Source organism: Manis pentadactyla, chromosome 7 (assembly GCF_030020395.1).
Source record: "Manis pentadactyla isolate mManPen7 chromosome 7, mManPen7.hap1, whole genome shotgun sequence".
NCBI lineage: Eukaryota > Metazoa > Chordata > Mammalia > Pholidota > Manidae > Manis > Manis pentadactyla.
In genome coordinates this window covers 45,338,772-45,353,655 of record NC_080025.1, presented here as the reverse complement: position 1 = coordinate 45,353,655, position 14,884 = coordinate 45,338,772, and the positions used below count along the sequence as shown (strand labels likewise).

Here is a 14,884-nt window from a genome sequence, read left to right as displayed (position 1 = left end):
TGTTTTTCCTATGAGTTTATGCTCCCTTTATCACTTATTTTTTTTAAGCCCTCCTATCAATTGGTCAAATCTCAGCCCCTTTATTCCCAGGCACCTAGGAACAGCTGGAGGGGGGCCTATCCTTCTCCCCTCCACTCCCCCAGCAGCTGGGCAGAGCCAGAAACCTTCACAGAACTCAAGTGCATCACAGCAAGACCAGGAAAGCCCCTCACAAAGCTGCAGAGATGGGGAATCTATTCTCAGTGAAAAAAATGTCAGATTTCCTAACATTTTCCCAGGAAAACTACCCAATGTAAGCACAGTGACAGAAAATTTACTGAGAGGGAATATTAAAACATCAGCTAAATATTTACTTTTTCCTTAAACATCAATTATAAGAAAATTTCACAGAGGTTGGAAATAATGCTAATCTTCAAAAATAGCAAATATCAAATCCTTCTTTTTGTTTCTTCCTAGTTATTAAAAAAATAATAATAGTTTCTAAAAGGTGCCAGCAGCATGTTCTCAGGGTCTCCATCAAACACGCATCAGTATTTCACACATTCTGGGGAGCCACCCAGGTGAGTGTTTACTGTACGAAGAAACGATGGTGAGGTGTTCCACTTTGCCAGAATTAATACCTGGTGAGAGCAGGTAGTACCGTCTGCCACCACTTGCCAAATGAGGCAGAGTGCAGAGCTGACTCTCCCCAAGGAGGAGAAATAACCAGTAACACTAAGAGGGCCCATGCATACACTAAAATTCAGTACACGCTACACACAGGGATGCAAGACCATAACCTAAACCCAGTTACTACTTTAAAGACCCAACACTAAAATGGGAAATTATAGAATTAAAAACTCATGTTTAAATTACTCCATATGCGTTAATAAGAGGTGTAATTTTAAAGTTCCTCTCTCTCCCAAAATGCATCATTTGAAAAAAAAAAAAAAGCAGTTAAAATGCCTAATCATCAATCAAGGTATTTGCTGCTTGTTTACAGGTCACTGCTGCCTGGCTGCCTGCCTAACCCACTTGCACTATGAGCCGGACAGTCACACCTCGAGCGAATGCACGAGCTCCATAGTGCCAGCTCCCGTGCAGCAAGCTGCCACAGCAGACCCCTCCTCACCTCAATGACAGGAAAGGAAGAAATGTCCCGCTGTACCTCAAAGATTAATAAATCATACCACATGCAGTATTTGCCACATTCAAATATCAGATGCAGTGACAGGTCCCCAACAGTGAACCTGTCTTCAACTTTGTCAGAGAGCACAGACATCACTCCAGCCTCACCGTGCCCAGCAGCCTGCACAAGGCCCCCATGCCCCCAACAGGAGGTGGCACAAGTGCAGCCATGGTACTCCAGAGCTCTGGGAAGGACTCTCCAGGAACCAGGACACACAGAGCTGCCCACTTACCAGCCAGAGACTGCTTTCAAAGGCTAATTCCAGCCACGCAGATGGTCCTCCAGCTGCAGCAGCACCACTGCAGGAGCACCACTTGTCCTGTGCTGGGCAAGCCAGGACTTGAGGCCCACACAGCATGGATGGTGCCCCTATAAGCACTGCAGGGCCACATGCCAGATTCGCCAGTCTGCATGTCGGCAGATGGGGTCGGCTTTACTCCGTTTACCCATCTAACTAAAGAGCCCTCAGGATTATGTTGTATCTTTGTATCTCCCTATTCACCCCTCACAATGCACAAACTGAAAAAGCCATTCATTCCTTGTGAAGCATAAAATATCAGTACCCTGCAAACACCAAAAATCTGGCCCCAAGGGCCAATTCAAATAAAATGGATATCCCCATGATGCTCCATTATATGTAATTTACTTTTCTTTTAGGGATGTTCTGGAGAGGTACACAGGGCAAAATGCAACTTGCACATGTATTTAATTTTTGAACATGCCACGATGGTTTCTCCTTCTCTGAAAAGCATCAAATGCTACAGGGAAACAGTAGTTTCCTTGGGAGCCGGGCCCTCAAGTTTCACCTCTGGGCCCGCAGGAAAACAGCTGGGTCTTCCCTGCGCACAGTAAGAGGGCAGGTCCCATCGCAGAGTGCCAGGGCTGTCCCCCTACTCAGTGACAGTGTGGGTCTTCTCCTTCCCCGACTGCTCAGACAGTGTGGTCAGTCCCAGGCTGTCCCTGCATTTCTTAATGGGCAACTGCTAAGCGAATGCCAATCATTTCCTTGCTGCCCAAAGAATAACATAAAATGTTCTAATGCAGTCTGGTCCCATCTTAAAACTAAGCTGGGTTTCAGGTGAGGAATAGAAACACAAGCTCCTTGGCCAGCACCCCCCACCCCTGGAGCATCCTGAACGAGCAGTTCTGGGGAAGGGGCTTCAGGAACAATGCCAGGCTCAGCCCTTGGCACTCCTGGTCACGTTGGGATTCCTAAGGCCCTGTTCATTTGGTACCCACTGGCCTCCAAGCGGAGCTGTCCAATGTCTCCCATGCCTGGGGGTGGTACTGGGATCTGTACCAGGGTCTGCCTGGCCCCTAGGCTTGTTCACTGCCTGCTGGCCATGTGGCCTCTGTGACAGACTGTGGGGCTGAGTCAGGATAGAAAGGTGCTCAAGATGAAGACATATGAAGGTGGGGTGGGTCACACTGTGAGTCACAGGGAGACTCCTGGCAAGGGAAATCCCCAACCCCGAGACCCAGGGCAGTTTCCAGAGCTGGTCATCAACAATTCAGGAAATGACAGGAGTCACGTCAGGCCTCCTGGGAAGGGCAGAGGATCCCAGAAGGGTATTCTGGCCCCCAGTGACCAGAGCAGTGAATGCGGGCACTCAGGCAAGGCCACATGAAATGTCACCCTACAGCCTCAGACATTCAAGACCATGACCATGACATTCTCAGATAGCTGAGGCCAGCTCCTCAGGCCACTTGTGGGGCCGTTCACTGCTCCCCATTGGTCAAGCATGGGTATTTTATATAAAACATGATAAAAATTACTAAAAAAATGAAATGAGAAAATACAAATACACAACCACATTTTTAATATTAACTGTAACATTCAAATTGTGGTAAAACCTACATGTTTTCTCAATTTCTCTATTTATCATGGACTGGTAATGACCAGGGCACCCTGGGCTGCCCGGAATATGAAGAGATATCACCCCCTTAAAAAAGAAGTCAGCCTTGGACTAAAATGACTGATGGGAGTGCCAAGCCTGGGAGAGGATGATGCCCCCACCAGCATCTGAAGTGTGGTTAACTGTGGTACCTTCCCTTTAAGAGGGGGAGGCCAAGCAGGAGACTGGAAACATGGAAAAAGTGCCAGAAATCATGACAAAGGAAGGCACCTGGAGCTGGGGTGTTTATGGGAAATGACACAGGACATGCAACTTCAAACACTCCCACAGCAAGATGGGATTGACTAGTCTGTTACCAAAAAGGCCAGAACAGACTGACGCACGCTACAGAGAGGCGGCTCACTGTCAGCAACAGAGCAGGCTGTCCTGCAGGATATAAGTTTCCCCTGCTTTTGGTAATCAAGGGACACACAACAATGCCTTAAAGGGAAACACAGCTGAATTGAGCATTCATGCTTCAACCAGATACACCAAAGCTCCTCTCCAGCTCTGAGCATCTGGCCGCTGCAGGGAACACCCGTGCGAGAAGCCACGCCCGCTGTGTGCCTTCTGCCTCCTTGCAGCCACCTCTCAGGTCCACACTACAGTCCTAATGGAGCACACCAGCGGGGTACACTGCTGCCCTTGCAGCATTATCACCCTTGCAGCATTATCAACTCTGCCACCTCACAAGTGAAGAGGCAACTATCAGCTTTCATGAGTGAATGACTTCCCAGAAGTGATTCTGTAGTGGCCCACGGGCAGAGGGTAGAGAGGAAGGTGACTGAAGCTTGACCTTCAGAGGATTCAAAACTAACAGAGCACGGATTTTTGGTGGGGTTGTAACTGCCATGACGAACAGGAGGAAAACAGACATGAGAGAGAGGGGTCCATGATGAGAAGCATCTTCCTCGAGAACAGGGCAGAGCCACAGGCAAACAATGTTCTCTTCCTCATTGCGATGGAACCGTGAGAGAGAGGAACTAACTCTCAATTAATCCATCGGCCTACAGGTAGGCATCACATGCTGCCCTGCCAAGCACATGTGCGAACAGGAGAATGGCAGAGCAGAGAAGGCCCCACCAGGCCCCACAGGCCCTCTTCGATCGTTCACATACAAGCCCCCTAACCCTGAGCGTCGGCAGCATCTGCAAGCCTTGGCCCCTGGAAAGAAGAAGAGATCAATGGTGTGCAAACAGTGCTTGACAGAGTTATCATACACAGAATAAAAACAATGCATACAAAGCATCCAAAAAATATGGTTACTCCGAAGAAGAGAGTTGGGCAGTAAAAGTAAAAGCATTCAGACTAGAACAAGACTGTCTCTAACAAAAGTAATTAAAAACATACTTTAAATTTTTTATTTGTATTTACTTATTTGTAGTATTTCATTGATTTTACAGACTCCTGTGTTTTAACATTTCTGAAATACAAACATCTTCCAATCAACCCACGTGTAAGGAATACACATGATCACCTTGCTCTTTAATTTGACCTAAAAGTTGACCCTTTATCTCATGGCATCTTAGGATCAAATAAATTCAGTAAGGGCCAAATCACAGGACACAAACTAAATGCATCATCACAGCAGCTCTGGGCATTAAATCCCCATCATCCTGACCATAACCTCCCCCTCGGTCTCACCAACATTAACACCTCCCCTCACAGACACAAAAGTCACGAGAAGCATGCCTCTTCTACTCAGAGGGGGACACAGCCTCTCTGCCTTAGGGAGACCATGAGAGCCCCAACCCCCAGGGCTGGTGGGAGGAGAAAATCAAATCCAGGCCCTGGCATGACGACTGCACATGGCAGTGGCTCGGTTTCCTCGTCTGCAAAGTGGGTATCAGGAAGGTCCCACCTCATGTTGTCACAGGACTGCTGGGGGTTAAATGGGGGAACCCAAGACAGAAGCACTGAATCTTTTCCCCACTCAACGCCCCCACTGAGTCATGAGCTCGGGTTGTAGAATGTCCACGTTTGACAGTTTTGTCAGGAACTGACACAGGAGGGTCTCCACTGGGCCTCACAAAGCACACTGCTGATGCTGTCTGTCTGTCACACTAGAGCTGGGAGTCCGTGAAGGCAGGGCTGGTGTGTGGTTTCCTGATATCCAGCCATGGTCTGCCTGTCATTCCCAACACAGTTAAGTGAATGAGCAAAGCAGCCACTGTAACTCCCAACATTTAAGGAAAAAGGTTCTCCTTAGTTCCCTAAGTCACAGAAAGTACAAATGCACATGATATTTACCAACACGGCATCTGCTCCTAGGATTCCAATAAATAAAAACAGTTAACAGCAATTTGCCAAATCACTGAGAAAATGTTTTCCCAACCAATGACATCTATTTTTTTTGTGGATATTCTGCAGTTATTTCAAAGTTTGAAAAGGCTGTAATCTCAAATTTACACTGGGATCACAAAAACCACTTAAAAATTCTACTTAGAAGTTCTACACTTTAAAAAATTAGAGAGCTGCTCATGTTAATATCAAGATAACAGCCCCCATTTAATGAGTCGTCTCTATGCAAAGCACAATACCATGGGCTATATAATGACCTCTAATCATTATAATGACATCATATATCAAAGAAATATACAGAGAATTTAAACAAAGTGAGTACAGTCAGGCAGCTGAATAGTATATTACCAGGACATTTCTAAATTGCTTGCTTTACCTCACAAAACACCTCTATAAAACAGTGATTGTTACTAAATTAAGAATCATAATCTTAAATAATCTGTAAAACCTGCTTAGGGAAAAGTCCTATCTGCTGGAATGGTGTCATAATATAAAAATACGGGATGTTTCAGATGATCTTTTGCAGGCTCCCAGCTCAAGTAAAAGAGCCATGATGAAAGGAAGTTACTGTCCACAAATCTCCTGTAAAAAATGTGGTCCAATGAAGATGTCCCTTTTTCAAAGAACAGGTGTAAGATTAAAAACAGAAAAGCTACAGAATCACTCTCTGGCTAAAATAATAAATAATGGTGTTAAACTTTGGGAATGCAACTCCTTTCCAGGACTGATCCCACATCAAGCCTAGAAGGGATGGTATGGTGTCACCCTTGGGGACCTCCAGACATTGCCAAGAGGAGGAGGAATCCAGACATGCACAGCTGTGTGTGATGGGCAGAGAGGAACTCCCATCCGAGAGCTGGGGGTCTCGTCCCCTTACCCCAGCTATGAGCAAACAAGCTGATGCACAACTGCACTCTGACCTCTGTCCACCCAGAAGACTCACTAAAGCAACTGGTGTCCTAAAACAGGAACTGGAAAACTTTTCCTGAAAAGGGCCAGACACTTATCTACTCTGCTGCTGTCATCTGAAAGCAGCCACAGACAAGGTGGGATCGAGTGAGTGTGGCTGGGTGCCAGTAAAACTTCATTTACAAAAGCAGGCAGGGGACTGATTTGGCTCATGGGCTATAGTTGCCAAAGCCTGCAGGTTCCTGGCCCGGAAGCTCAGGGACACAGAACTGAAATGGAGCCAAAGGGAGCAACTTGGGGTAACCTGAGGCTGCAGGTTTTTATGAAATGATTAAATTACTCCCCAAATGGAGGGTGGGTGCAGCCATGCTGGTGATCTGATCTCTGCATGAGGCAGCATCTCAAACTTCTACTACAAAGTGTGCATGCTTTCAACTCAGAAATCAGGAGTAAAAAATATAAAAGTAAATCTAAATATTTAGAATGAATATTTGTAAAATCAGCAGTGATCTTATAACTTATATCCAGCTTAACATTCAGGCATTTCATTTCTATAAGCCAGCTCAACACATGGCTCAGATGTCTGTACATGTTCCTTTCTATTTTAGGCATTCTTCTGAAGGATAATAAATGTTGCTTTCCTTTATAATAAATAAATAAAATGCACTTCGTAGTAGATGCATAATCCCTTCTCAAAACCCAAGAGGCTGGATGTGGATGGGAATTGAGCATTTTTGGATTTGAGAAAGACATGGCAGGACCCAGGAAGGCCCTGCAAGCCAGTCATTCCGTATCTGACAGGCACAGTTCGGTACAGGCCGAGGCAGAACTGCCTTGCCACAAGAAACAAACACGCTGCTCGGTTTAGAGCTTTCAGATCTTTTAAATTGCAGACAGTGGACTGTAGGCCTCTATTTATAACCCCGCCCTCTCCAAATGCCTCCCATTCCTACTGCACCGAAGTCTAAACCCTGTCTGCTCCACCCTCTGCATGATCACCACCCCAGTCCTGCCTGGTGCCACCCCCCACCCTCACCCCCTACTCTGGGCACTTCTCTGGGGGGCCTCTCTGACTCCTCTTTACAGCTGTCCTATTTGATTTGCTTCAAAATTATTCTCATTATTCACAACGATCTTATCACTGATTTTCATTTCCCACTAGGATTCATGAGCCCTGGGACTTTATCTGCGTTGTGCCTTCCTGGCACAACTGGTATCTGGCACCTATGTCTGGCACAATTGGTAACCAAGGAATTAAAGGTGACAATTCTGAACGGGGCATCTGAGATGTGGCTGGCCCCAGGCTAGGCAATTTCCACATACTTCTTCCAATCCTCACACAACTGAGACACCATTAACCATTTTTTACCAACAGGGAAACTGAGGCCAAGGAAGCCATGAGACTCCCCCAAGGCCACAGAGCTATGATAATATCACATCTTAAAGGGACACCCTAAGTCCTGAAAGTGAAGTGGTTATCTCTGATTCCACCAGCTCCCCCACACCCCCACCCATCTGCTGCCTCTGTCACTAAAGCAAGAAGCAGGGTAATTAAGCACACACTAATTTGGGTGCTTCTGTGTATATAAAAAATTAAGCATCTCAGCAACTCACTGACTGAACCCCATATCTAATGCAAGCCATGGTTCTTGGTGAGAGCTAGAATTAGAAGCTTATTTGTATACTGAAGTACTTAAGAAGAAATTTTTCTCTCTAAACACTTGGAGATTTATCTAATTGCTGTAATTGCAGATTGCTCAAGACTGGAACTGTCTGTAAATCATCCCATTTTCTGAGAAATTCTGGAACTGTCATCTAATTTTCCAGGAATAGAGAATAAATGCTGCCAAGTCCAGCTGCTGGATTTTTGCAAGGCTTTTTAGACAGTGCCTTCAAAAGCCACTGGACAGCATGACTGAGCATTTCCTCAAAGGATGACAAAGCACGGCCGGGGGTGTCCACCATTCGTCCACCACTTCCTGGCTCCTGAGAGGCAGCCTTGGGCAAGTGGGGCAACAAAGAGCAACAGTCAACACACCTACCCAGGGAGGCATTAGGCTCCGTGGATGCCTCTGTCATCTCCACAGAGAAGCAGGACATCAAAGACACCCACGGGAGCCAGAGAAGGCTAAGGGCCAGTGTGTCATCAGCCTTCCCAGTGGCATGTCTGGCCCTTGAGGTCTGCTGTGTCACCAGCCAAAGATGACACTACTCTACTCAACTAGCATTTAGACAGACTGCTCCGGAGAAGGTTTTCTTTGTAGGGCACTGCTCCCATTCCCCTGGGAGTCATGGTGGGAAGTACAAGGCAACAGGCTGGGGTGAGGGTGCAGCTGGCCCAAACAGGCCAAAGCTAAGCAACCAGAAAACTGGACCTGTGGCCGGTGGATGCAGCACAGAGCTGTCATCAACAGGGTGGGGCCTCTTCAAGGACAAGGATACAACCATGTGGGAGGCAGAGGGTGATGCCTGGGGCAGAGCCCACCCACCCACCAGACCCGCAAGTCACCAGCAAACCTCGCAGTTCTGCTAAGGGTTTAGCCCTCTTTTCTGGCTGGTAACTGGTTTTAGCTTTGTCTCAAATCCAATGCCTATATGGTATGATAGTCTGTATCTTCAGCCTTTCTTAGAAGGTTTGCTTCACTGACACTAGAAGAGTTGAGAAGCTGGGGTGCTCTAGACAATTTCTTATCACTGTAGCTAAAGAGAGACTCCCCAGATGAAGGCAAGGGAACAACAAGTTCAGAGAGGTACAAAAATGGGGTCAAGGGTAGACAAGACAGACCGACTTCAGAACTCGGGACAGCTGCCGGCAGATGGAGGCCGAGATGGTACAGGTACTTGAAATGGCATGGGACTGAGGGATAACCTGTCACATCCTAAGAACCTGCAGTAAGGATGGTCATGGCTATTGACTACATTTGTGCTGTGGCCCTCAGCCAACACCATTTGCCAGAATCAGCAGTCCATGCTCACCCATACCTGGTAGTACGGATGGTGCAAAAAGGAATCTGGGCAGCCAGCTAAAGCCATTGGTTCCTTCTTGCTTTCTTCAAATTACATTTACTTCGCTGCAGCACCTGGAACAGAGACAGACTGTGAGAAGCTGTAAGTCCGGGGAGAGGAAATACTGGGGCAACGAAATCAGTCAAAGGGAGAAATAAAGTTTAAAACCCGTTTATTGCTTACAAAACTGCAGTCTGGCCCCTCTCTCCCCTGCTCCAGCAGCAGCAAAACCGGCCCTCCCTCTCAGCTCTCAGGTACAGATAAGCCCTGCCCTTGCCCAGGTAATTACCCATCGATATGGATATGAACTTCTCTCCACCCCTGAGGAGTGATGCAAATGCACTAAAGCCATACTTCTTTCCACCTCTGAACACCTATTGATACGCAGATGTACTAAAGTCAGGCGAGATATTCTAGAAATACTACAATTTTACCCACAGAAGCCAAGCCAGAGAAAGCAGCCACTATGGACAGCTAGTTCCCGAGTGACACATCTAAATGGGTGCCCTTTGGACGCAGCTCACAGCAGCGCCTGGGATGTTTGCTCCAAGTGGACCAGCTTTCCTTCCCACATGAGGACACTGTCACCAGCTGCAAAACTGTGACAGGCTTTTGTGTGGTCACAGGGTCTGGGGCAGGTGGGGGAACACTGAGGGGAGTCAGGTGACACTGACCCAGGGAATTTAACTCACACCTCTCTCAGCAGTTCCCAGGAGTTGCCAGACTCTTCTCATGACATTTAACACCCTGAGTATTTTATCATCCTCTGGGAAATATGGATTTAGCCTAATTCCAAAGAAGCACTGAGGGGGCACATGTGACCCTCGGGGTCCTCTGAGTGCCATATGCATAAACACTCTTCCACCACACCAAGAACACACGCTGTTAGTAGGCATCCAGTCCCCCCCACAGTTTCTGGGCTCTCCTTGCAGGCCTGTTTTGTTAACTACAATATTCTGAAAAAATAGTCACAGTAACAGCTTTTCAAATGCATGTAAGACTTCACCGACTCTCGCGTAAGCTACAAGTAAAATCATATACATTAACATGTATGCTCAGCTCCTAGAGTGAGCTCCCAATAAGCGGGCAACTGGGATCCTGTCTTTTTCTTTGTTTTAATCTGCTGCACAAACCACAGGTGCAACGCGTACAAGGTAAACTGATGAATGTTTTGGAGTTGACTCTGACATCTGTTGATGAAGAGGATGGGGGTGTGGGACAATCAGCAGCTTGGCCTGGACTCAGCATGGATCGCCTCACCCCCCCGCCTGCCTCTGAACCCCAAAATACTGCTCACATACAGGAGACCACCTATGATGTGAACTTCTCTAAGATGCATCTTTTCTTCTAAATGTCAGCAGAAATGAGTTTCCTTCCCAAGGATGGAAGACTATTCTGAGTCACACTTGTGCTGCACTGGGTAGATTCCAGGAAGAGAGAGGAACCAGGCCTAATGTCAAAAGGCCCTCAAATCCATTCTTCTCACTCAGAAACCATCAGGAGCAAAAGCTTTCAGGAAAAGAAGCAACAGCAGCAGACATTTCCATTTCCATCATGATCAGTCGCAGAGGAGTCCTGGACCCTCGGCTCCTTTCTGGCCCAGCAACCGTGAGTGATTCACAAGTCCCAGCCACAAGAGGCTTTCTCAGGCCTCTGTACCTACCTGCAGGCATCATTCCCAGCTCTACCACAAACTCACAATGCTGTAGGGCTGAGCGGTGGAGTCACCTCCTCCAAGAAGTCCCCTCAGACTGCCCCTTGCCCATCACCCCCCCCCCCAGATGGCTCAGTCAGCACCGCTCTGGGCCCCGGGGCACACCCTGAGCTTACATCCATCTTTCCATTCACCACACCGATTGTGTACGCTCCTCCTTGCTGTCACTCCCCCAGATAAACTGCGCCCACTGGCAGAAGCAATTTCTGTGCCCCAGCCCCGAAGGATAAGGGCCCGTGGAGAGCCACTCCTGACTCTGCAAGACCCACTCAGTGGGCTCTAGGTATCTGGACCCGAGCTGGGCAGGTTCACAAAGGGGGCTCTGGTGGGCACCCACATCAGTCAATGAGGGTGGGAGAACTCCAGGGGCCAGCCCACTCCGTCCAGGAGCTGCCGCGGGCAGCACAACCTGCCTTGCCCACACCTCCCCCTCTGCAGGGCCAGGGCCAGACAGGCGTGTGGTGCCGGAACGCGGGCTCCTCTCAGAGGAGCAACAGCAATGAGTCGTAACAAGAACCCCATGATAACAGGGAAACGGAGCTTAAGAAATATTTCCCATTCTGACACTCAGGGACACGGACAGGTTCATTTCTCTGAAGTAGTTTTACTGTGAGAACAATTAGAAAATTTTAGAAAGTGGTTCATTTCTCCCAATGAAAGAATAAAAACCCAAGAAAATGGACAGAATAATAGAGGCAAGGAACTGCCCAGGACAAAATATGCTGGATGCTGGCAGCAGTCAAATCAGAATAAAAAACAGAAAATGAAATCCATGGGAGAGAAAATTCAGAGACACTGAAAGAGCCCACGGAGAGAATGAGCCACGTAAAGTGGTAAAGTGGTGACACACAGGTCCAAGCAGGGTACAGAGAGCAAGGTCAGCCATGAAGGGAGCACCACGCTTCCAGCCTGAGAAGACCAGGAACTGTCCAGGGACACGGCTCCTCACACTTCAGACATCTGCTGCAGGGCCGAGATTCTCCATCTAGTCAGTCTCATTGTTTTAAAATTCAGAAATAGAAGACTCACAGAGCCTTCCCAGAGGAAATCTGAAATATTCAGGGAGGGCATAAAATTAAGGATATTAATTCCTTAAAATTAAGGATATTAATTAAGGAGCAAAAAATTCAAGATAAGGCCCAGTTATGGCCAAGTTGTGTCACCTGCAAAATCCCTAAGTTGAAGTCCTAACAACCAGCACCTCACGGTGTGGCCATATTTGGAGGAGTCTTTAAAGAGGTGATTAAAACAAGGCATCAGTGTGGGTCCTGATCCAGTACGAGAAGTGACTGGGGCACAGACCCACGGACGGGGTCAGGGGGATGTGAGAACACAGGGAGGGGACAGCCCCCTAGAGCCAAGTGGAGAGGCCTTAGAAGGAACCAACCCTGACAGCACCCTGGTCTCAGACTTCTGGTTACCAGACTGTGAGAAATAAATTTCTGTTGTTTAAGCCGTCCAGTGTGGTACTCTGTTATAGTGGTCCTAGGGAACCAACATAGACCCAAAACACTAAAACACTACTGAATTGTCATTTTAGCTAAAAAGTCCGGAAGGGTCTGAAATCTGTTATTTACTGCCAATCAATCATGTTTTCTGCAAGCATCTCCCTAGGATCCTTTAAACCACCACTACAGAAACAAAGGGAACAACTGTAGCAGGCTGCTGGACTGAAAGAGCCGGTGATGAGCTATGGCAGTGTTGACAAGAGGGCAGGGGCACTCCATACGGCAGCCTGCTGGTCCTGCACCAGGACAGGGTCCTGGCCGGCAGCCTCCCTCTAGCCTCTGGCGAGGCCAGCAGCCCTCAGGCCTCCAAACTTCTCCAGCCCCTAAGGCAACCTTGCGCCTGTTGGAGGGAAGTGCATGTGTCAGTCTGTCCCGGTCTGGTACCCAGCCACTTGATCAAACCACAATCTAGGGGTTGTTCTGGAAGTATTTTGTAGAAGTGGTTACCATCTACCATCACTTGACTTTCAGTAAAGGTGACTACCCTCCATAATCGGGGTGGGCCTCACCCAGTATGCTGGAGAGCAAGCCTTACGAGCACAACCTGAGGTTTCCTGGAGAGGAAGGAGTTTGACCTCAGGACCGCAGCAGACTCCAGCACTGAGTTTCCAGGCTGGTGGCCTACCCCCTGGATGTCACACCTGCCAGGCCCCACTGTCTATGAACCAATTCCTTAAAATACATCTCTTATTTCACTGGAGAACTCTGACTTCTACATCCCAACCAACTGCTACAGGATTCCAGGACCCCATGACAGACACCCCTCACCCGCTGCAGCCTCCCGACTTGCCTTCCCCACCTCCCAGCACTGCCTCCAAACACTCCCGCCTTCTATCCTAACTACAGACTCCCTTTGCTGGGGACACTGTTTCTCTCCCCTGCACCCGTGTCTCCGAGGGCGAGGGGAGGGTTCGGTGCCCCCCTGGCTCCTCTGTATTGCTGCACAGTAGCTCCTCTTGGCCCCTCAGGACCCTCTCTGCGCTCAGACCATCAGGCTGTCCCAGGCCCACAGCCTCCTGCTGTCACCTCCCACTCTCCCGGGCTCACCCCATGCATGCAACTTGCCCTGCCTCATGTGCCCTCTGGAACTCCTGGATGTGTTCTACACACAGAAACATATCATTTTCCCCCTAAAGTTTCAAATTCAGTGGGTTTTAAGAGTGCCAAAAATATTAAATATGCCAATTTTATAGCCTAAACATCACCTTTAAAAGTATTTGTCAAATGAAATTGCTTCTCAGCCCTAAAAATATACACCCCATAAGCTCTGTTGAGAAGCTTCCTCCGAGACAAGAAACCATAGTTAGATATAGTAAGAGGGCTGGATTAACTCTGCTGTTCAGGAAAATGTATCAAACCCAAAGCTAACACTATATTTAATGGTAAAAGATGGAAAGCTTTTCCCCTAAGATCAGAAACAAGGCAATGATGCTCACTTCTGCCATTTCTATTCAACATGGTATTGGAAGTTCTCCTTACAGCAATCAGACAAGAAAAAAAAATAAAAGGCATCCAAATTGGAAAGGAGGAACCAAAATTATCTGTTCACAGGTGACATGTTCTTATTTGAAGAAAACCCTAAAAATTACACACACACACAAATTAGAGCTACTAAATAAATTCACCAAAGTTACGGAATACAAAATCAACATGAAGAAATCAGTTGTGTTTCTATACACTAACAAAATAGCTGAAAAGAAAATTAAGAAAACAACTGCATTTAAAGTACCATCATCGAGAATAATAAGGAATAAATTTTACCATGGAAGCAAAGGACTTGTACACTAAAAATTACAGAATGTTGCTATAAGAATATAAAGATATAAATAAGGAAAACATCCTGTGTTCATGGGTGGGAATATTTAATATTGTTAGGATGATACTACTACTCAAAGCAATCTACATATTCAATGCAAACCCTATCAAAATCCCACTGGTGTTCTTCTGCAGAAACCAATAAAATTCATATGGATTCTCATGGGACCTCAAATAGCCAAAACATATGGAAAAAAGTTGCAGTACTCTCACATTTCCTGATTTCAAAACACAGTACAAAGCTATGGTAATAAAGATAGTGTGGTATTGGCACACAGACAGATTCATGAACTAATGGCATAGAACAGAGCCCAGAAATAAACCCTCATATATATGGTGGACTGATTTTCAACAAAGGCACCAAGATCATAAGTGAGGGAAGGACAGTCTTTTCAACAAATGGTTTTGGGAAAACTGGATATCTACATGCAACAGAATGAAGTTTGATTCTCATACTATAAACAAAAATTTCAAAATGGATCAAAGACCTCAATGTGAGAGTTAAAAGTATAAAACTCTGAAGAAAACACAGTGAAAACTTTTCATGACATGGGATGTGACAATGATT

General features: G+C 47.0%; 1 protein-coding gene and 1 long non-coding RNA gene across 10 annotated transcripts in view; one reads left to right on the top strand and one right to left on the bottom strand.

Moving 5' to 3' along the window:
- Window positions 1-14,884, top strand: part of LOC130684459 (uncharacterized) — a 260,615-nt gene that overhangs the window by 102,769 nt on the left and 142,962 nt on the right. The gene's annotated exons all lie outside the window — the stretch shown is intronic.
- The window catches only part of GRB10 (growth factor receptor bound protein 10), a 182,297-nt gene that overhangs the window by 117,689 nt on the left and 49,724 nt on the right, over window positions 1-14,884 (bottom strand). For 5 of the 9 annotated variants that reach the window (XM_057505321.1, XM_057505323.1, XM_057505322.1 and 2 more), the window contains one exon: window positions 9,256-9,353. The exons of 2 other annotated variants lie outside the window; for them this stretch is intronic. In XM_057505321.1, the coding sequence (XP_057361304.1) occupies window positions 9,256-9,306 (51 nt within the window). In that variant the 5' untranslated portion in view covers window positions 9,307-9,353. Of the gene's footprint in view, window positions 1-9,255; window positions 9,354-14,884 lie in introns of those variants that run through there. 2 more of the 9 variants (XM_057505326.1, XM_057505327.1) reach the window with 2 other exon arrangements.